Source organism: Microcaecilia unicolor, chromosome 8 (genome assembly GCF_901765095.1).
Source record: "Microcaecilia unicolor chromosome 8, aMicUni1.1, whole genome shotgun sequence".
In the NCBI taxonomy this organism is placed as follows: domain Eukaryota; kingdom Metazoa; phylum Chordata; class Amphibia; order Gymnophiona; family Siphonopidae; genus Microcaecilia; species Microcaecilia unicolor.
The window spans coordinates 143,842,412-143,865,996 of NC_044038.1; the positions used below are offsets into that span (position 1 = coordinate 143,842,412).

Below are 23,585 nucleotides of genomic sequence, written 5' to 3' on the forward strand. Positions count from 1 at the left end.
CATCTGGGTAATGAATGCATTATGACTAGTTTTATCATGAACAGGTAGAGAATAAAGATTAAAGACATGAAATGAAGTCTTACTTCAGAATGGTAAATTTTGACAGACAAGAGATTGCAATGGATTTTCTAGTCCAGAGTAAATGTGAAAATTAACATGACAGTCTTAGGGGCCCTTTTATTACATGGTGTTGTCCTTAAGGTGGGCTTAATGCACAGAAACAGGCTACCCAGTGACCGAGTTCAGGGGCTTTGTGATAATGTGCTTGTTCCTGCATGTTAAGTTGTACATTACTGAATTTTTCAACATTTATTATTCAGGGGGTGTGGCATGGGCGAAGTGTTAGCCATCTACCTCATTATACTTACTATGTGCTAACTGGTTTACATGTGAAGGAGGTGGTAAATACTTCTGCCTACTAAATAGCAGGCAGTAAGTGCTCCTGTGTTAACTCAGAACAGGTAGTATGTGGTAATTCAAACATTAACACACAACCTGATGTAGAAATGCCCCTTCTTGATGCGGCTTTAATTTTTAATTTGCTGTAGGTGAAAATTCATCATTACAGCAAGTAAAGCCTATAACTGAATGCATGTTAATTAAAGACCCACTTACCCCTGTGTTTACTAAGCCATGCTAGCGGCTGTGTTGTGCTAATTCCCACATAGCCCATTCACTTTGAACGGGCTGTGTCAGCATTGCTGCCTGGCTTAGTAAACAAGGGGCTTAGAGGCCATTTTACAAAGGCATGGGAGGGCTAATGCACGGATAGCACAAGCCCAATCATACCCTGAATCCTGCAGTAGAAAATAATTTTCTTTTTTCTACTGTTGGGGCCTTCCCAGTGATAAATGGCAGTTCACTGCATGGTTACCACTGGGTAGCGTGTGAGCCCTTACCACACTGATGCTAATGCACACTCCCTTTTACCACAGCTTAGTAAAATTACCCCTCAAAGAGATACTGACAAAAAAAATGAAGGATAACAGAATATAAATAAAAACAAATAGAAGGAACATTCTGTATAGTTTTTGTTCAATTCTCAATGCGTTCCCCTGATAATTATTACAACTTCGGACCCACATCCTCCCACAGTACAACATTTGAAGCACTGGGTTTTATAAGGATCCTATTATTGACATTATGCATTTAAGTTGATAGTAACCATGATCATGCTTCAGCCTTCTCTATCCATCCCTAAGTGAAAGAACTTTGCAAGTTTTAGATTAATTTTTTTTATAATGTTTTATTTATTTCTTAGCTGTCAGAATGTTACTAAATGTGGTCACCTACTCATTCATCGTGGTCGTCCTAAATATATTTCCTAATATATCTATTGTTTGAATTTGTATTAAACTACGACACTGATGCTTTTTGCCCTGTACTAATTATTATGTTTCACATCCATGGAGAAATTTATTTAATTTTGTATTGATAATTCTGATAAAACGTATGTAATCTGCAACATCATGAAAATCACTTAATAATGATAGTAAAGAAAAATTCCACACGGTGTCGCTGTCTATCCATCCACGAGAGAATACAATACCTGATGCCAGAGCCCATCCCACAACTAAGGACAAAGAAACGTTGGCATTTTTTTCTTAGAAATCAGATCGCTGTAATTATTTTTTTCCTGTTCGTGGTACAATGTACAGTAGTACTGAACAGATTTAGCATATCATCGAGTTTAAGGAAAGAGTATATATATACATGTATATATTTGCTATTGTAGAAGATATAGAAAATTGTTGGAAATCCCAATGGCGATTTCACACCGCTTGGAAGCCTGGAAACAGAAATTCGTCTGTTGCTTTTATTTTTTTTCGTTATCGGATACCATTAATGGACAAATCCGCTATACAATACTAGAAGAACTGGATCTGGGCTCTTCTATTGGGAACATTGCCAAAGATTTGGGAATGGATATCAGCAAGCTAAAATCTCGAGGACTGAGAATTGTCTCCGGGCCCAGGAAAGAGTACTTCGCGGTAAATATGGAAAATGGCTATTTATTTGTCAATGAGAAAATCGATAGAGAGGAGCTTTGTGCGCAGAATTTGAAATGCTCTTTGAATGTAGAAGCTATAATAGATAATCCCTTAGAAATGCACAGGATTGAAATGGAGATTTTAGATGTGAACGACCATTCTCCTTCCTTTCCAGTGAAAGACATGATTTTAATGTATCTGAAGTTGCTTTGATTGGGACTCGCTTTCCACTGGAGAAAGCACAAGATCCCGACGTGGGTACCAATTCCTTACAAACCTACCAACTTACTGCAAATGAATATTTTGAACTAGAGGTTCAAGTAAGCAGTGATGGCAGTAAATCTGCAGAACTGGTGTTGAATAAGGCTTTAGACCGGGAGCTGCAGTGCTTACATCAGCTCCAATTAATAGCGTTTGATGGCGGAAACCCAAGGAAGTCAAGTGACCTTAACATTTTGATAAATGTATTGGATGCAAACGACAATGCTCCTGTGTTTGATCAGTCTGTCTATAGCGCTAAAATATTGGAAAATGCACCTAAAGGAAGTTTGGTAATAAAACTTAATGCAACTGATTTAGATGAAGGACAAAACAGTCAAATAAGGTATTACTTTGGTAGTATGGTTCCTCTTAAAATACAGAAAAAATTTGGAATAAACTCTGTGAGCGGAGAGATTATCACTCAGGAAATCCTAGATTTTGAAGACATTAATCTGTATGAAATTCAGGTGTCAGCCATTGACAAGGGACCAGTTGGAGTAGAAGCTCACTGTAAGGTCCTAGTAGAAATCATTGATGTCAACGACAATGTTCCTGAAGTAACCATAAGATCCTTGACCAGTCCTGTTCCAGAGGACACTAAGCCAGGAACTCTTATAGCTTTAATTGCAATATCAGATAAAGATTCTGGAGTGAATGGCAAAATATCGTCTAGTATACCCCGAATTCTTCCATTTACTCTTCAAAACTCCTTCAACAATTACTACTCTTTGATTTTGAACGAACCATTGGACCGTGAATGTGTGGAAGAGTACACCATCTCCATCACAGCTATTGACCAAGGTTCTCCTTCACTGTCCACTACTACAATCATCACAGTGAAGGTATCGGATGTGAACGATAACAAGCCTCAATTTACTCAACCACATTACATAATATATGTGACCGAGAACAATATACCTGGAACTTCCATATATGCAATTTCTGCTGTTGATTCTGATTTAAACGAAAATGGGTCTATAAAATATTCTACTTTGGGGAGTGAAACTCACGATAACTTTGTTTCTATAAACCCCAAGACTGGTGAAGTTTATGCTTTGAAATCTTTTGATTTTGAAGACAGAAACCATTTTCAGTTTCAAGTTCTGGCAGAGGATGGCGGTGTTCAATCGCTGAAAAACAATGCATCTGTTGATATATTTATAGTAGATGCAAATGACAATCTTCCCGTCGTCCTACCTTCTCCTTCTAGAAAAGAGTTTGTCTATACAGAGTCAATCCCTATTTCTGCACCAGCTGGTTATTTCGTGTCAAAAGTAAGAGCAGTAGATATGGATAGTGGATACAACGCATGGCTTTCTTATCATTTACTTCAAAATAAGAGTTCTCTGTTCCACGTGGGGCTGTATACAGGGGAAATCAGAACAGTTCGCGCCTTTAAACAGATTGAAGAAAAGCAACAAAAGCTAGTTATTCTGGTAAAGGATCATGGGAAGCCAGCACTGTCTTGTACAGTGACTGTTAACATTATATTAAAAGAAAATATAGAAAAGGAGTTACCCGATTTCATACAGGATTCCAACAATAAGAACAATATTTCTGATCTAAATCTTTATTTAGTTATTTCCATCGCTTTTATCTCCTTTTTTTTTCTGATAACGGTGATAATCTACACTATACTGAGAATAAGCCGAGCTAGGAGCAGTTTCACCGAGTTTACTCACCCTCCATGTCCAGGCACCGGTGGAAGCTGGTGCTACTCTCAAAACCAGCTTTGTAAGGTGAGACTTAGTGCAGAGATGTGTAAAAGTGACTGCATGGTTTTTAATAGGCACTCTCTTAACTCTTCTGGAAATGAAGTAGAAATCAAACCTACTTCTATGGAAATAAATCAAGTACTGGACAGAGGAAACCTGTTAGTCTCTATCTGCAGTAAGGTAAGACATTCTTTAATAGTTACCTTTCAGTTTAAAAGTAGTACTAAATTCCCACTGTCTCTTTCAGCCAACTTTGGATATATAGAATCTACATTGTAAAGGGAATAATAAGCATCAATGTCTGATTATATTATACTTTTAAAACGATGCCATGAATTAGCAGACGGAATACTTAATGCTATTTGGTGTGCATAAAAATATTTACAACCTCATTCTCCATGGATGTAAAATTCCATAACCAATACCATTTATGGTAGTAGAGTTTTGGTATTTATTTAATTAGCTGTATATATGTTAAGAAAATAAACTCAACATTTGGGAGTTCTCTCTACACAGATAGAATAATGTTAAAACTATTTTATGCATGCTTACAAATGTTAGAATATTCTAGGACAGGTCCAGAGAAAAGTTGAAGTTAAGAGTGTATTTTGAATATTTCATAAAATCAAGTGTGCCATTTTACTGTATTGCAAATGGGAAACTTAGTCCTTGAAAGGTGAATCCTGAAGCTCAGAGCAAGGAATTGGTGAACAGGCCATGGGTCAGAAGGTCATTCGGGCAAGCTGCGTGAGTCAGATGTGTCAGAGGTCCATTAATTGAAAACATGACCCATCTTTTTTTTAAGTAGGGGCCTACATATTCAAGCTTAAGTTCAAATATTACTTTACAGTTATACCCATGTCCAGGAGTATTCTAGCGAGCATGACCGCAGATAACATGATAGCTGCCTCACTCAGGACCATGGAGGTTTAATAAGACTGACGATGGCAGGAGCATGCTTGGCCTGTTCTGTGGGCTGAAACCAATAGATAGAGCTTGCTGCTACATTGAGTCACCCAAAACAGTAGCAAATGCTTATTAAAACAGTAGGAAATGCTTAGAAGAAATAAGGGACTGCCTATGTGTGGTCCATCTGTAAAAAGTCTAAAGCTGTTCCAGTTGGATAGGCAGTAACTTAAAAGGTGAAGGATAAAGGATTTGAAAAGAAATTTGACAGCTTTTTACAAATTTGACAGTTTTATATTTATCTGAAAGCTTCCCATGTGTAGATATATGTATCCTGAAATAACATTAAAAATCACTGAAATAGCATAAACATTATTGTAGCTGGTAGAAACAGCATTAATAAACTCTCTGTATGTTTTGCTCATTTGTCTGCACCGTTTTATAGAATACAGTAATATATGGCAAAATTTTAGTGAGGATATCCTGTTTCCTGATGGGTTCATCTTAACTGTTGTAATCTGCCTTGGAAAGCCTGGTGTTAATAAATATGGAATATATTGAAATTAAATGGAAGTTAAATTAAACTTTCCGTTCATTGGGGCACATGGAATCATCTTCAGTTCATCTCTTTTCTAGAAGTTTACATTTTAGACACACAAATGGATTCTTCTGTTTTTGAGTATTTTCATGTATTATAAGTCAAAATAATAACAATAAATATTTTGTTTCATGCAGATCTCTCATTTGTTTAAATATAACAAAATGGGCTTTAAGCCCCTAATGTAGTCCATTGATTTTTTATGTTTTTTTTTCTTGTAATGACTTTCACTGTGCCAAAACTGAAAACTCTTATCTCTTCTTTCTGGTGGATAATAACATGAGCTTGTTGTGAACGCAATCCACCCTAAAAAGTTGTTTTGTGGCTGTACATGGGGAATTATGATATTACATAAATATGTGTGTGTTTGTTTTCCTAGTCATGCATCCACAGACAGCTAGTTAATTGTTTAACTTATTAGTGGAACTTAACTACAAAGGAATGGTATGGTCGCATTACCAATATGGCAATATTAGAACCCAGCTAAGGAATAGGTTATTTTGAGTTAGTCTTCAACGGACCAAACTTGCTTTCCTTGTGCCATCACCATCCAGTTGGATAGGCAGTGATTTAAATGGTGGAGGATAATGGATTATTTTTTTTACATATCCCACATTATCCTAAGCAAACGGGTTTAATGTGGCTTACATTTGAAAATACAGTGAGATAGAATAATAGAATTCAGTAATATCATGGAAGCAAGTAGATGGATTTGTCTGAAACATTTAATAAAGTTGAGTTTAGCATACCCAACTGGGCATTTAAAAGTCTGTCCTTTAGTAATGCTGCACATTCAGAAATCATAGTCATAAGTACAGACAGTTATTCAAACATTATCACATGCACACAGCAGAACAGGCATCCATACACACAATAGAAAAGTAAAGCAGAACAGGCATCCATGCACACATTACAAAAGTAATCAACAACTTCTAAAGTGCATATCCAAAACTTAATTTTTATTTCCTCATTTCCATCTTCCAAAATTCTAGACTGCAGATGTACATATCAGTAGGACTCAAAGCAGTCCAAAACAAGTAAAATCAGAAACAATACAGTTTATACCTAATTATTCAACCAGCCTTAGGTATCACCCTTGGGTTTAAAAAGCAATACCATGTGCATGTAAGGTCTGGATAAAGGAATTAAAACCATCAAAGCTTTAAGCTAATGCCCCTAATAAGTAATACTTGGTAGCAATAGTGAAACAGTGATGGAATATTCACATAGCAGGCACTAACAGATTTATTTCCACTGAAAATATTAACTTTGTATGAACTTGGCGGCTAATAGTGTGCTGTGCTATTTTGTATTTGTGGTGTATTGTTGGCTGGCGTACTTAAAGGCACACAGGAATCTCATTTGATGTTCAGGGTTACCAATCAGGAAGTCATAGAGCATCAACAACTGTCATGCAAACTATAAACCCCTGAAATCCAGTTTTACAAACTGAGTAACATAGACTTGCCATGTTTAGACCCCTTCAAAGATGTTATATAAAACTATACAGTTTGTAAAATGGACTTCCTATCAGCTATGTTTGCTGCTTGCAATGGAGCCTTGGAACCTCAACATTTCAAATTTCATGTCAGCACATCAAAAGGCAATTAAACATACAAATACATTTAACATGACTCATCTATATACAAACACTCAGGCAGGAGACAAAGATAAAATAAAAAAGCAAACCCCCCCCCCCAAACAAACATGACATTTACATCCAAACAGACTTTAAGAAGAATAAATATATACAAAGAACTGGAAATGTTTGCACATGTAGACTGACTCTGGATAGAACTTCTGCATGAAGGTAGCTCTTCCTCATTATTCAATCCTCTCTTGTAAATAGTAACAATAATAAAAAAAAATAAAGTGCATTTTTATAATGTATCACTGCAATCCACAAAACAAAAGGAGCAAGTTCCCACATACCATCTTTTCGATCTATGCAAGGAAAAAAAGATTTTAAATGCTCCCAAGGTTACAACGTAATTAAAGTTCACAAAAACCTTTGTACTTAAAAATACAACTCTGAATGTTGAGAACCTGATTCTCATAACATGATGTCTGTTTTGGTGGCCTTTTAGTAGGTGAAAAAAAAACTCAGCCCCAATACAATGCCTGCTAGGGTGCTAGGATGTCCCTATAACTAGCCCCTCCAAATGACACAATGATTATAATTTAGAACTGTTTACTACTCTAACCAATGAAAGGTTATTCTGTTGTGATAGTTCTTCTGTGTACATCCTATGCTGCACAAGGCAGCATGTTTCTAAATATAACTGAGATAGAATAACAATGAACGACAATGTGAATGCAGCAGCTGATAGTTTCTTTTGGGTGTATGAATATGGCAGATGCACAGGGGAGATGGCTTCAGCCATTTGACATCTGGCTGTCTCCTGTCTTATTAAACCTCCTTGCTCGGGATCCTCAGCTCATTCTGTACCCACCATTGCTGCCACATGTCTAAGAGTGACATTGCTGCATCTGTTGAAATGTCATTAGAATTCCTTCCCTTTGATTGGTGGGTCAGCGAGGGAGGGATGGAGGTCCCTCTTTCCCAGCAAAAGATTGGCTCAAATAGGCCTTGCTGCTGAAACTACACAAACTACACAATGGTTTATCCCAGTGTGATTCAGCGACATTCCAAATTGCCTCAACATTCCTTGCTAAAGTTGTACCCAAAGCATGCTTTCCCAGTGTTTCTCAGTCTTCTCTGATGGTGCCTTTGGTTCAGAACATCCAAGACACAACCGGTATCCCTAAGATTTCCACACCTGTCTATTAGTCCTCAAGGAGACAGTGTTGCCCACCCAAACACTACATTGATTCTGTGGACCTTCCTCTTACTCACTTAGTGATGTTTCCTAGTGTAGCATCTCAACATCTCTAAAAGCCCATCTTCCTATATACTGCTCTCTTGGTGTCTCACACATGATTGGAAACTATGGATATTATGCTTGACATGTCCGGGAGATGGTGGACACCCTGCAGGGCTTGAAGTGCAAGGTCCTCAAGAAGAACACAACAATGCAGATGATAGCCAGACAGCCATGTCACCTCCTATCCTTATGTGAGAGCTACTATCTCCATGAGTTGAGAGTGTTTGCACAGAGGGTAGTGATGTTGCAGACACACCTCTACCCTTGATCCACAACTCGTCCCATGACCACAGATCAAGATCAAGTATTCATATATATTATCACATCATACCTTATGCTATATGTTTATCTTGTTGGAAAGACTGGATGGACCGTACAGGTCTTTATCTGCCATAATCTACTATGTTACTATGTAGAGATGAGGGACCGCAGGTGGCATTGCAGCCACAGGCAAACACCATCATGACACTGTTCTCCTTGAGATGGGGAAGATACTACCAACGAAGTTCCCATGAGAGATATTCCTGCTGATCACACTCCAAATCTGCAGAGTGATGTTACATCTTCACAGATGCAGGTCGCTCACTAGATTCTGGTCATAGTCCCGCTCCATAGGAATAATCAGAGGAGGCATTCATATGATTCCAGTTCAAATAAACCTAATACAAGCAACAGGAGCCCTAAAGACAATATTGGGGGCATCACTATGAAGATCTGTGGGCATCTGGTCCTGTTTCAGTGGACCCTCTTCCAACACATATGGCCACCACTCCTGAATTCCCTATTCCCATTGATTCTGTGGACAGCATAGTCACCATGTCATGTGATGACAATGCTGCAGGAGTTTTTACCACCAGAACCATTAAGGCATCTACTTCTTCATTGTGTACTGTCTCACCTGCACCCCTATGATCTGCTGGTCCTCCCATTCCAAGGTCAGGTGAATCAATCATCACAGGAGAAGAAGAAGGATAAGAAGCATAAGTGCCCTAAAGGTGCTAGATCATTGTCTTCTAGTTCTTCATTTTTCTCTTCTTCTTCCTCTACCTCCTCTTCACTTTTCCCTACCTCGGAGTATTATTCACAATCTATATTACCTGCTTTAACAAGCATTTATGGTGTCCTGACTTCATGGATTTAGCAGAGGGCTCCTAAACCCCTCTGAGAAAAAGTAATGCACTGAGAGTACTTTGGCATCTTTAAATTGATGGAGGGCAGGCACCGATGGAACTCCAAAAAGCGAGCGATGAAGGTTGATATGTACATTGGGCGGGGGGAAATATTCCATGTGACCTCACCTGCTGAGTATTGTCATATGCACGCATCATAAATATTATGTGCAGGAAGAGACCAGATCAGCATGACCCAATGCTCTGCTATTTGGGACACTGTCATCGGCATTTACTGAGAACATGAAGGCAACTCCTAGCCCACCTATGATCACTTTTGTGATAAAAAAAGATAAACTAATCCAAACTTGGTCCAGGATATGCATGATGGATGGCTATAGATCCAGAATATTTTGACATGAAGTGTGACTACCCATCCTGACACTCCTTTCTGAAGACCTCATTGCACTGCCCCAAGATATCTGTTGGAAATACAACAAAGGCACCTATATCATTTACAACTCCAAGTTTAAACATCAGTGTGCCATCTGTGGATCCCCTCATCCTGTCTCTCTGTGCCCCATGCTTTGTCATTCTGTTTTCTGGATCTCTTCCCCCAGCTTCCAAGTTCAGTGATCCTTCTTAGTGACCTTGCTTAGCTAATGTGATTGTGGAGAAGCTTTTAGATGAATTGTCACTGAGCTGTATTGCAGAGCTGTTCATTGAGCTCTCCCTTTCCAAAGATGTACTTGTCCCCTCTTACAGTGGTGTCAAAGAAATAACCTGGAAAGTTTTGACTAAGACACAAGCTGTTGCACCCTGTTGGCCAATCGGTTAATGATTTCATCCAGGTAAAGCCACTACTGTACAATACATGTCATTTGATACCACTTTGGTATGTCTAGGCCAGTATTTCCCAAGTCCAGTCCTGGAGTACTCCTTGCCAGTCAGGTTTTCAGGATATCCACAATGAATATGCATGGAAGAAATTTGCATATAATGGAGGCAATGCATGCAAATCAAGCTCATACATATTCATTGTGGATATCTAGAAAATCCGACAGGCAAGGGGTACTTTAGGACTGGACTTGGGAAACACTGGTCTAGACCACAGGCATAAGGTAAACAATGAGTTCACATTTCACCGGCTACCTATTCACCTGAAATGCTTCCCATTGCTGGATTTTTGCTATAGTGGTATGTCTGTGAGATGTGCAGTGTCCTGTAATCTTTTTGAGGTTTTCTGCTCCTTCCTGCACTGGGTAATTTCAATATGTGTGCCTGCAAAAACTATTGTGCAGTACCTCATGACTTTCTTATGGGACCGAGCAACTCTGAAGTCTGCAAGGAGCTCATGATGTGTTCAGCACTGTGGTACAGGAGTTCAGGGTTCCTACTGCATGCAAAAAAGTGCTGTACCTAGGTGTGTAATTGCTTTCCTTGGCACTGAAATTTATTCAGCAACTATGTCCATCAGACTACTGCAGGACAATTTGTCAGAGATGAGGTGCAAAATTGTCTCCACTCATAGCATTCAAGCTCACCCTTCACCACATGCAGTTCTTCTATGGCTCTCTGAATCTTGCCAGTTGTATTATTGCTATGCAGTGGCATATCTAGCGTATTTGATACCCAGCTGTGGATCATCAGTAGCATACTCCCTCTTTCAACTCCCCTCAGCATGGCAGCTCCTCCCTCTTTCAGCCACTCCGCATTGTATGGCAGCTCTCTCCCATAGGCGGTCGGTGGCCCAACTGTTTGGGGAGGCTAAAGGGGGTGGGGTTAGGGGTGGGGCCAGGGGTGGAGCTTAAATCTATAATTGTCTGATAACACACAGAAAAAATAAATAAATAAAAATAAAAGTCACAATTAATACCCTTTATTAAATTTATATATTAGATATGCATCATATGTCAAAGAATAAAGTGGTTGCTCAAAGCATATTCTAAGCACAATTGCTCAATTGCAAAACACTATGCACAACTTTGTGCAAAAACACACTCAGAACCTTACTGTACCATAAATATTACACTGGGCAGAACCTAATACACCAATATACCACCCATACTGAAAATGCAGACCGACAACAATATGAAACAAGGGATCATATCATCACAATTCTCATGTAGAGCCACAAAACACCCTAATTAATGTGGGATAAAATGCCATATATAAGTAAATAAATATAAACTTTTAATGTTGAGCACCTGATTCTCAAAGTGGACATATTCCAAACACTATAATGAAAATAAAATGATCTTTTTACCTTTGTTGTCTGGTGACTTTTTCTGATCATGCTGGTCCAGTATCCGATTCTGCTGCTATCTGTCCTCAGTGCAGGTCAGGAAGTCATCCTAGTTAAATATCTCCCTGGCAACCCAGGACACCTCCAGCCAACCCCCCCCCCCCCCTCTCCCAGCAGTAAGTTAAACAAACCATAAACCAATTTCTACAAGTGATTCACAAGGCTAGAGGGCTTTCACTGCAGCTCCTGCTGTGAGGATGGAGATAATCAACAATTTAAACCCCTCAGAGCATAGCAGGGGAGGCTTAGCCTCTCCAAGCCTCTTATACCAGGTGCCTATGCTCTCTCAACCACTTCCCTGTGGTTCAGCAGCTCTCTCTCAAACCTCACCCCATTTTACCTTTAAATATGGTTTTTCCCCTCTAGAAGCAGCCTGCTGGACCAGAGGGCAGGTTTCAGAGAGGGGAAAGCTGCTGTAACGGTAGAGGGGGATGTGTGGTTTGAGAGAGAGAGAGAGAGAGAGAGAAAGAGAGAGAGAGAGAGAGGCACGCCTGACTTGAAGGTTCAACACCACTGTCCCACCTCTTATCCATGAGTACAACTATTTGAGGAATGATTGGTTGGACCACTTATTGCTTGCACTCAGAGCGGACCACTCCCACCACTCCACCTTTGACATGCAACTGTTCCTATAGGCAGGATTTTCACTTGAAGATTGCCAGCTTTCACAGCAGGAGTAATACACAAATGCCATCACATCAGAGCCACTCTCCCCATAAAGCAGGACCTGAAAATTTGACTTAGCTATATGCAGACTTCAACATCTTTGCTATGATCCATTCGGAACTAGTACGGAGTGTGTAGACCTTGACCTTTTCATGGATGCAGCTAGTGCAGTGGGATTTGATGCTTACAGCAATGTAGTCTGGTTTGCTGCTCCTTGGTACCAGAACTGGAGTCGGGGCACACCAAAAGCATCACTTTCCTCAAACTATTTCCTATTGTTACTGCCCTTCAGGTATGGAGCAACAGACTTGCTAATACAAAGGTGATACTTGGGTGAAATAATGTTGCATTTGTGGAGGCAATCAATAGGCCCATTGCCTCTGGCTTGTTGAACTTATCCACGTGTTTGTGCTACAATGCCTGCAGCTCAACCTGACAGCCTGAGGTAACCATATGTTGAGAATTGAATTGCTGATGTCTCTCCTGTCTTCAGTTTCCCCCATTTACATAGCTCACACACTAGCGGACAAGGAGCCTACAGCAATCCCAGAGTAGCTATGGGAGCTGGGGAGTGCTTGATGGAACTACTGATTTCTGTGGCTTTGCCATCAGACACATGGTTGGCATACAGGAAAGCCTTCAACCACGTCTCTGTGTACCTTCTGTGATATGGATAGGGTCATGGACCTCTTTCTGATCACCTCATCATATTTTTTATTATTGATGCATTTAACAGAGAAGTTTCCAGAGCTGTTGTTATCTCTTGCATTGCTGGTGCTCCTGATTCACCATGATGCCAGCCATCTCACAAAATTCCAATTTACAGCTGTCTTCCACAAGGCACTCCTTGAAATAGGCCAGCATCCTGAGGATTTTGGGATGCATTCCTTTAGAAATGGCACAACTACAGTCAGTTCTCAACATGGCCTCCCTGCCCCTGTCATTCAGAGTCTTGACCATTGAAAATCAAAGCCTTGTCTGAGTTATATCAGGCCATTTAATTAGGCTGAAGCCCTTCCTTCATTTTTCAGGGCTCCCATAGCTTAGATAATTTGACATTTATACATTCTAGGAGCTGGGCAACAGTTGAGGTCCCACCCCTTGGGTACCCATCTTGAACTGGATACCAGGTATATACTTGTCAAATGATTGGGACTTCCTGGTGTGAGATGGAATTAGCTCTTACCATTCGTCAAGGACCTATTGGACTGCAGCTCCACAGGATTTACTGGTTATCCATTGGTAGGTGGGTAGGTAATGACATCAAAGAGCTATTCTGCAAACAGCTTATCTCTGCAGTAATAAGAAACCTGTTTGAAGTGCCCACCTTATTGCGTGACACTCTAATATTGTGATCTGATTTCATTCCTTGACTGTGATGGGCAGATTCCAGATTATGGTCCTGTGGTTTAAAGAAGGTGAATCATCAAGTCAGGCTGTGGATCTGCCACTTGGCAGTGCCAATATATGGTAATGTTACAGAGAATGTGGAGGTGTTTCAGGTAAAAACAGCAGATGAAGAAATATAAAACAATGGAGCAGGACGCGAAAACTCAAAGTGGACTGTCAAAGGATGGTATGACTGTGGTGTACTTAGCTCTGTGCTTGCCTTCTGTTCCACTTCTCAAGGATGAGAAAAACGTTGGGGTGCAAATCATGCGACTTCTTTATTTAATGAGATAACACTGAGCGTGTGAAAGGATGGAGAATCTTCTAATCTTCTACATATTTTCAGTATCTGATTTGGGAGGAAGGACATGGACAGAACCATATGACAACCCAAAAGTCAGCAAAAGGCAGACCAGTCTTAAATGTACTTGACAGACTGTGCCAAATGATTGAAATTGCAATGACAAAATAGTCATGTCAACTCTCTTTTACTGGGGAAGCATTATGACTAGTCTTACCATTTACAGAAGGAGGGTAAAACTTAGACATAAAATGAAATGGGACAATGTGTTTAAAATGGCATAACTTAATAGTAGCCCACTTTGATAACTGCCCCCTTAGTTATCATGCTTCTCTTAATGAGTGCATTTCCCTTTTTTACCTAAAAAAGAAATTAGTAGCATAAATGTGGAGGAAACAGATGTATAAGAAGCCATTGAAAAGATATGCTGGGGATGGGAAAAGAAATATCAAACAGATACTGGCTACCACTCTACTTACTCCCTTTGAAGCACTGAGTTTCATAAGGACCCTATGATTAACATAATGGAGTTCATTTGATGGTAGCCAAGACCATGGATTTATGTTCCAAGTCTGAGGATCCCTCTTTTGCTAGTTTTGGATTTTTTAAGGTTTTAATGTTAACATTTCTTTCTCAGCCGTCAGAACAGTGCTACATTTGGTCGCCTACTCCTTATTGTGGTGGTCCTATATCTAGAGTGTATTTGTAAGTAACTGTCCCATTAATGTGATTATGCCTCACAGTAATGTGAAAGTTACTTAATTTTGTGTTGATAATTCTGTAAAAACGAGTGTGTGTAACGTCATGAAAATCAGTTTATTTATGAAAATTCCACACGGTGGTCGCTGTCTATCCATCCAACGAGACAATATAGTCCCTGATGCCAAGAGAGCCCAATCCCACGTCTAAGGCCAAAGAATCGTTGGCACTTTTCGTTAGAAATAGATCGCTGAAACTTATTTCTTTTCTGCACATGGTAAAATATACTGAAAATTTTAGCATTTCGTCGAGTTTAAGGAAGATATATTGTTATTGGCTATGGAAAATAGTTGATAATCCCAATGGCGATTTCACACTGCTTGAAGCCTGGAAACCGAAGCTCGTCGGTGCTTTTATTTCTTTTCCTTATCGGGGTACCATTTATGCACAAATCCGCTACGCATATTAGAAGAACTGGATCGAGGATCTTTTGTTGGGAACATTGCCAAGGATTTGAGAATGGATATCAGCAAACTAAAATCTCGAGGGACTGAGAATTGACTCCGGGCCCAGGAAAGAGTACTTTGCGGTAAATATGGGAAATGGTTATTTATTTGTCAATGAGAAAATCGATAGAGAGGAGCTTTGTGCACAGAATTTGAAATGCTCTTTGAATGTAGAAGCTATAATAGACAATCCCTTAGAAATACATAATATAGAAGTGGAGATTTTAGATGTGAACGACCATTCTCCTGCCTTTCCAGTGAAAAACAAGCTTTTAATGTATCTGAAATGGCTTTTCTTGGGGACTCGCTTTCTACTAGAGGAAAGCACATGAGCCCGACGTGGGTACCAATTCCTTACAAACTACCAACTCACTACAAATGAATATTTTGAACTAGAGGTACAAGTACACAGCGATGGCAGTAAATCTGCAGAATTGGTGTGAGTAAGGCTTTAGACCGGGAGCTGCAGTGCTTACATCAGCTCCAATTAATAGCGTTTGATGGCGGAAACCCAAGGAAGTCAAGTGACCTTAACATTTTGATAAATGTATTGGATGCAAACGACAATGCTCCTGTGTTTGATCAGTCTGTCTATAGGGCTAAAATATTGGAAAATGCACCTAAAGGAAGTTTGGTAATAAACTTAAGCAACTGATTTAGATGAAGGACAAAACGGTGAAATAACGTATTTTTTTGACAGTGTAGTTCCTCCAAAAATACAGAAAAAATTTGAATCGACTCAGTGAGCGGAGAAATTATCATCCAGGAAATCCTAGATTTTGAAGACATTAATCTGTATGAATTTCAGGTTTCAGCCATTGACAAGGGACCATTTGGAGTGGAAGCTCATTGTAAGGTCCTAGTAGAAATCATTGATGTCAATGACAATGCTCCTGAAGTTACCATAAAGTCCTGACCAGTCCTGTTCCAGAGGACACTAAGCCAGGGACTGTAATAGCTTTAATTGCAATATCAGATAAAGATTCTGGAGTGAATGGCAAAATATCGTTTAGTATACCCCAAATCCTTCCATTACTCTTCAAAGGTTCAGCAATTACTACTCTTTGAGGTTGAAAGAACCATTGGACCGTGAAACTGTGGAAGAGTACAACATCTCCATCTCGGCTACCGACCAGGTTTCTCCTTCACTGTCCACTACTACAGTCATCACAGTGAAGGTATCGGATGTCAACGATAACAAACCTCAATTTACTCAATCACATTCATAATAGATGTTCTGGAAAACAATATCCCTGGGACTTCCATATATGCAATTTCTGCTATTGATTCCGATTTAAACGAAAATGGTTCTAATAAGATATTCTACTACCGGAAGTGAAACTCACGGTAACTTTGTTTCCATAAACCCTAAGACTGGTGCAAAGTCTATGCTTTGAAATCTTTTGATTTTGAAGACAGGAAGCCATTTTCATTTTCAAGTTCTGGCAGAGGATGGCGGGTTTCAATCGCTGAAAAAACAATGCATCTGTTGATCTATTTATAGTAGATGCAAATGACAATCCTCCCGTCGTCCTACCTTCTCCTTCTAGAAAAGAGTTTGTCTATACAGAGTCAATCCCTCTTTCTGTACCAGCTGGTTATTTCGTGTCAAAATACGAGCGGTAGATATGGGATAGTGGATACAACGCATGGCTTTCTTATCATTACTTCAAAATAAGATTCTCTGTTCCACGTGGGGCTGTAACAGGGGAGATCAGGACAGTTCGCTCCTTTAGAGAGATTGAAGAAAAGCATCAAACACTGGTTATTCTGGTAAAGGATCATGGGAAGCCAGCACTGTCTTGTACATTGACTGTTAACATCATATTAAAAGAAAATAAAGAAAAGGAGTTACCCGATTTTATACAAGATTCCAACAGTAATAGCAATATTTCTGATCTAAACCTTTATTTAGTTATTTCCATCGCTTTTATCTCCTTTTTGTTTCTGATAACGGTGATAATCTACACTATACTGAGAATAAGCAGAGCTAGGAGTAGTTTCACCGAGTTTACTCACCCTCCATGTCCAGGCACCGGTGGAAGCTGGTGCTACTCTGAAAACCAGCTTTGTAAGGTGAGACTTAGTGCAGAGATGTGTAAAAGTGACTGCATGGTTTTTAATAGGCACTCTCTTAACTCTTCTGGAAATGAAGTAGAAATCAAACCTACTTCTATGGAAATTAATCAAGTACTGGACAGAGGAAACCTGTTAGTCTCCATCTGCAGCAAGGTAAGCCATGCTTTAAATGTTGCATTTCATTTTAAATGTAGGTCCAAATTAAGATGGTGGTAGAATTTCTAAATTTCTACTAGTAAATTTAATATGAGTGATATTTGTAGATCGAAGAAGACAGGAGGAGCCTCCATGGAAAGTCAAAACAAAACAGCAAAAGTAGAGGCTGACAAATGCGCAAACCAATAGGGAGATAATATCAAAAACCAGTTTATTCAGAATATTCATATCGATATCAAGGACCCGACACGGTCCGTGTTTCGGCGCCAAAGTGCCTGCCTCAGGGGTCACAATCAACTTTCTCTGAGAAGAAGCTGATAGGCTTGAATAATTCCTTTATGTATGCAAGTTAATCCACAGAGAGAACAAAAGAACAGCCAACTGATCAGCAAACACCATGTGACACCTCTTGTCACATGGTGTTTGCTGATCGGTTGGCTGTTCTTTTGTTCTCTCTGTGGGTTAACTTGCATACATAAAGGAATTATTCAAGCCTATCAGCTTCTTCTCAGAGAAAGTTGATTGTGACCCCTGAGGCAGGCACTTTGGAGCCGAAACACGGACCGTGTTGGGTCCTTGATATTGATATGAATATTCTGAATAAACTGGTTTTTGATATTATCTCCCTATTGGTTTGCGCATTTGTCAGCCTCTACTTTTGCTGTTTTGATATTTGTAGATGACTGTTTCTTTTTGTTACTTCGGATATATGCAGGCTACATTGTGAAGGGAAGAATAAATAGGTATACAATTAACTGAAAAAAGAAATATCAAAGCATGATTGTAGTATGCTCTTAAAACGATGCCAGAAAATAGTAAAAGGAATACTTACTAGTGTTTTGGTGTGCATAAAGATCTTTTGGCAAATTGAACCCTGTGTGGTTGTTTACTACGGTGTGCCAATGGATTTAGCATGTGCTAATGATTAACGTGCACTAAATGATAAAGAGGGGCACAATCGAACGTCACTGGCAAAATAGTTCACCGGCGATCTATTTTGGCAGCAGCGCAACAGCTGTCCAGAACCATATTATCGAAAAAGATGGCCAGCCATCTTTTATTTCAATAATACGGTTTAGCCCGGACAAATGCCAGAGTTCACCGGGTTTGAGATCGCCGGTTTTGTTTTTCAGCAATAATGGAAAAAAATGCTGGCCATCTCAAGCTCGGCGAAATCCAAGGCATTTGGTCATGGGAGGAGCCAGAATTTGTAGTGCACTGGTCCCCCTGAAATGCAAGGACACCAACCGGACACCCTAGGGGGCACTTCTAAAAATGTTTAAAAAATACACAAATAGCTCCCAGGTGCATAGGTCCCTTACCTTGGGTGCTGAGCCCCCCAAATCCCCTGCAAACTCACTCCCCACAACTCTACACCATTACCATAGCCCTTATGGGTGAAGGGGGGCGCCTACATGTGGGTACAGTGGGTTTTGGGGGGTTTGGAGGGCTCAGCACTTAGCACCACAAGTGTAACAGGTAGGTGGGATGGGCCTGGGTCTGCCTGCCTGAAGTGCACTGCACCCATTAAAAGCTGCTCCAGGGACTTGCATACTGCTGTCAGGGAGCTGGGTATGACATTTGAGGCTGGCATACAGGCTGATAAAAAAAGACTGGGCACCCAAATGGCAGATGAAATTTAATGTGGACAAATGCAAGGTGATGCACATTGGAAAGAATTATCCGAATCATAGTTACTTGATGCTAGGGTCCACCTTGGGGGTTGGTACTCTAGAAAAAGATTTAGGTGTCATTGTAGATAATACATTGAAATCTTCTGCTCAGTGTGTGGCGGCAACCAAAAAAGTAAACAGAATGCAGGAATTATTAGGAAAGAGATAGTGAATAAGACTGAAAAAACTATAATGCCTCTGTATCACTCTGTGGTGTGACTGCACCTTGAGTATTGTGTTCAGCTCTGGCTGCCATATCTCAAAAAAATAGCAGAATTAGAAAAGGTTCAAAGAAGAGTGACCAAGATGATAAAGAGGATGGAACTCCTTGTGTATGAAGAAAGGCTAAAGAGGTAATGGCTCTTCAGCTTGGAAAAGAGAAGGATGAGGGGAGATATGATTGAGGTCTACAGAATCCTAAGTGGTGTAGAACGAGTAGAAGTAAATACAAAGACTAGGAGACATTGAAGGAAGTTACATGGAAATACTTCTAAAATAAATAGGAGGAAATATTTTTTCACTCTACAGTGGTTAGCGTATCTGGGTTAAAAAAGGTTTGGACAAGTTCCTGGAGGAAAAGTCCATAGTTTGCTACTGAGACAGACATGGAAGCAACTGCTTGGCCCAGGATTGGTAGCAAGGAATGTTGCTACTAATCGGGTTTCTGCCAAGTACTTGTGACCTGGTTTGGCCACTGTTTGGAAACAGGATACTAGGCTAGATGGACCATTGCTCTGACCCAGTATGGCTGCTCTTATGTTTTTATGTTCTTATGTTCATTTCCTGGGGGCTCTGGCAGTAGCCCAGTGGTAACCAGGCAGCATGCAGCTCTGCTCGATTACCGCTGGGCACACCCCTAGTGCTAGGAAATAGAAAATGATTTTCTAGTGCCAGAAATGGTGCACAGTGGGAGCTTGAACTACTGCTGGGCTTCCCTGGGAGCCTGGCAGTAGAGACAAATCACTGCATGGCTTTGGTAAAATGGCCCCATAATGAGCTAATAATGAGAGATGGTAATAAACTTAGCAAAGGGGTCAATATCAATGACTTGATACTTCAAAATGGGACTCAAGGAATTCACTTTTTATTAGGAGACAAGGGGGACTCATTTTCAAAGCATTTAGACTTACAAAGTTCCATAGGTGCTCATTTTCAAAACAGAAAAAATTCTACAAAGTGGTGTAAAGCAGCATTTGACATTTTACTAATCAAAATGTCCAAATTGGTATTTTCAAAACCCATTTCCAGATGTTTTCTATGCAGTTCGTCTGCATACAAATCTCAAGGGGACATGTTAAGAGAGGGATTTGAGCATTCCTAAGACCTGTATGTTTTTAAGACATAATGAAACAAAATGAAAATGTCCAGGACAAAAACTAAGATGTTTTGAGCTAGACCTGTTTTAAGAATGATTAAGCCACAAAAAAGTGCCCTAAATGACCAGATGACTACTAAAGGAATAAAGGAATGACCACCGTTACTCCCCCAGTGGTCACTGACCCCCTCCCTCCCCCCAAAGAAGTAAAAGACAGAGTACATACCAGTCTCTATGACAGCCTTAGATTTTATAGCCAGTGCTATTGGAGCAGCAAGCAGGTCCATGGAGTAGCCTAGTGGTCAGTGCAGTTTTCTATGGAGAAGAAAACCGAGGCCCATTATCCGCTTTGTTACACTTGTGGTGGAAAGTGTGAACCCTCCAAAACATACCAAACACCTACTGTTCCCACATATAGGTCACACCTGCAGCCATAAGGGCTAGTGTAGTGATGTACAGTTGGGTACAGTAGGTTTTTGGTGGGTTTGGGAAGGCTCACTATACAATAAAAGGGAGCAACGGTGAATGTGTTCCGCTTCCAATAAATGAAGCTGCAATTTAATTCCATCACAGTTTTGCTTGGTATTTGGAATCTTTTATTTGTGTAAGGAGATTACTGGTTTAGGTTTCTTGTCATCTCTTGGGGGGGGGGGGGGGGGGGGGAGGGTGGATCATGACTAGGGCTATGAATAGCTAAAACACCAAAAATATTCAAAAATATTCATGAAGGAGGAGGCAGATCACTTACCATAATAGTAAGCCCAGCTTCTATCACTGTTTCTTATTCAAAAACACTTCAAGTCAAGAATTTAAGTTTACTAGTGGATCCATTAGATAGGCATGCATCCACCACAATGGCTAATTTCACTTAAGCCCATCATGAATCAGGGGGAGCATGTAATCGTCATCAATCCAGTTTCATTTTTTAAATATATTTTTTCTTTCTTTCATAAACATTACATTTGTCTCCTTATATATCAAAGATCCAAGTTCTTAGCTCAGTATAGCTTCATCTTAGCCAGCTTCCACAGAAACTTTCATTCAGAGTATTCTGTACTCACCAAGGAGACATATTACACTGACATGAATTCATGTTTCACCATAGGCTGTATCAAGGTCAGTCTCCTAAAAGAACAGAGATCAACTTTATAACAAACTCTTACTTACAAAAGCAATCTCACTTGCAATAAACACAATTGTCCAATAGCAGCAGTACAAAACATACAGGTCCTTCATCAACACGGTTTTAAAATGGCCATAGCGTTTTTTCAGGTATTAATATTCAATTAATATCAGCTGTGTAGGGGAGCACCAATCACAGTTTGAGGGTCTGGCCTATCCAACCAATCCAATGCAGCCATTAGATCAACATCATCCGTTCAATTTCCCAATTCAGTCTCCCAGGAGTAACAGCTTTTAAAGTAAAAATCCAATATTGTTCTCTATAGTTTGAGCAGTTTTTCTATACTACACCCTCCCGCCCTACTGGGGAATATGATCAATAATCCACCATCGGATATCTGATACCTGATGTCCAAATTGAGTCCAATGTTGTACTAAGGGTGCCTCCATCTTGACCATCATAATACCTGACTTATGTTCATTTAAGCACAGTTTAACAGCTCGGTTTATTCTACCCACATACATTTTATTACACAGGCATTGTATGATATATACTACCATTGACATAGAGAAGTCTGACATCCTCTGCGATTTGATTACCCATTTGATCTGCAAATCTGTCCATGTGGGTCCTGTCAAAGATTGTGAACAACATTGGCAATGTCCACAAGTGGTTTGTTGGGGACCATCAATTGTCTTCGCAGTGCCTTTTTTCTTTTTAGATAGAAGTTCACCTATATTTTTGGCTCTTGAAAATACAATAATAGGTTTATTCTCAAAAATTTGATCCACTGGCAAAATATGCCAATGAGCCATAATTGAATGTACTACATATTTTGATAAAGATGAATACGGCAGTACACACACCAATTTATCATCAATATTCTCTTCCCAGTCCCAATGTTAACAATAGTTCACGCTGGGAAATCTGGGCTTGTAGATAAGCTTTCAGTATTACGGTCCGAGGATATCTCATTCCAGAAATCTAGATGACAGAAGATTAGCTAGATATTTAACTCCAAAGAGAAGAACATAACCTCCTTAATCAGATGAAACTGTCCAGTTGGCAAATCACTTCTCAAATGGTATGGATGAAAACTGTAAAATGCAAATAATTATTAAAATCTATAACTGTCCGATGAATAATAGTAGACACCCTATTATCCATTTTTTCAATGTGAATATCCAAAACGTTTATAAATTTTTGATGACAGTTACTGTAAACCTTAAATTCTGATCCAAGGTGTTATCCAATCAGTAAATTCCATCAGTGATTCATAAGAGCTAGTCCAAGTAAAAAATATGTCATCCATAAAACACTTCCAAATCTTAACAGTTGCAAACTGAGTAGAAGAACAGATGAATTGATCCTCAAAAGAAGCTGTATATAAACTGGGAACAGAGGGGGATAACATAGCTCCCATTGCTACTTCCATGTTGTTGTAGGTAGAAGATCGCCTGTCCCAAAAAAAATTTTTTTTTAATCATCAATATAGCTAATTCCATCAGTAAGCAGTAGTGATATGAGGAGAGGGCTATGTTTCCTCAAGTATCTTTCTCAATAATCAGTAATGCTGCCTCCTGAGGTATATTTGTATAACTGGTGTGTAAGCATCAAGTGACCAAACCACCATCCTTTGGGATTTCCTTCAAGTCATCAAAGAAACTTAACATATGAGACAAGTCTTTAACAAAGGATTTTATTTTTTTAACCATAGGTTGAAGGAAAAAAAAAATCAACAAATCTCGACAAAGGTTCCAGCAACGAATTGACTGTAGAAAAGATAGGTATGCCTGGAGCGAAGTCTAATTTTTAATGAATTTTTGGCAGAAAGTATAGATAAGGTGTAGATGGAGTGGTTTGTCACTCTTGATGTTACCACATTATATACAAATGATGAACTGTACC

At 39.6% G+C, this 23,585-nt stretch overlaps 1 protein-coding gene and 1 pseudogene across 1 annotated transcript; both read left to right on the forward strand.

Annotated features, from left to right (window-relative positions):
• The first annotated feature begins 1,763 nt into the window (after positions 1-1,763).
• Positions 1,764-13,399, forward strand: LOC115476830 (protocadherin alpha-2-like). The gene is given in 3 exon segments (XM_030213405.1): positions 1,764-2,163; positions 2,166-4,147; positions 13,049-13,399. Coding segments are annotated over 3 exon segments (2,733 nt in total).
• A 182-nt stretch (positions 13,400-13,581) lies between these two features.
• Positions 13,582-16,560, forward strand: LOC115476831 (annotated as a pseudogene).
• The last annotated feature ends 7,025 nt before the right edge of the window (positions 16,561-23,585 follow it).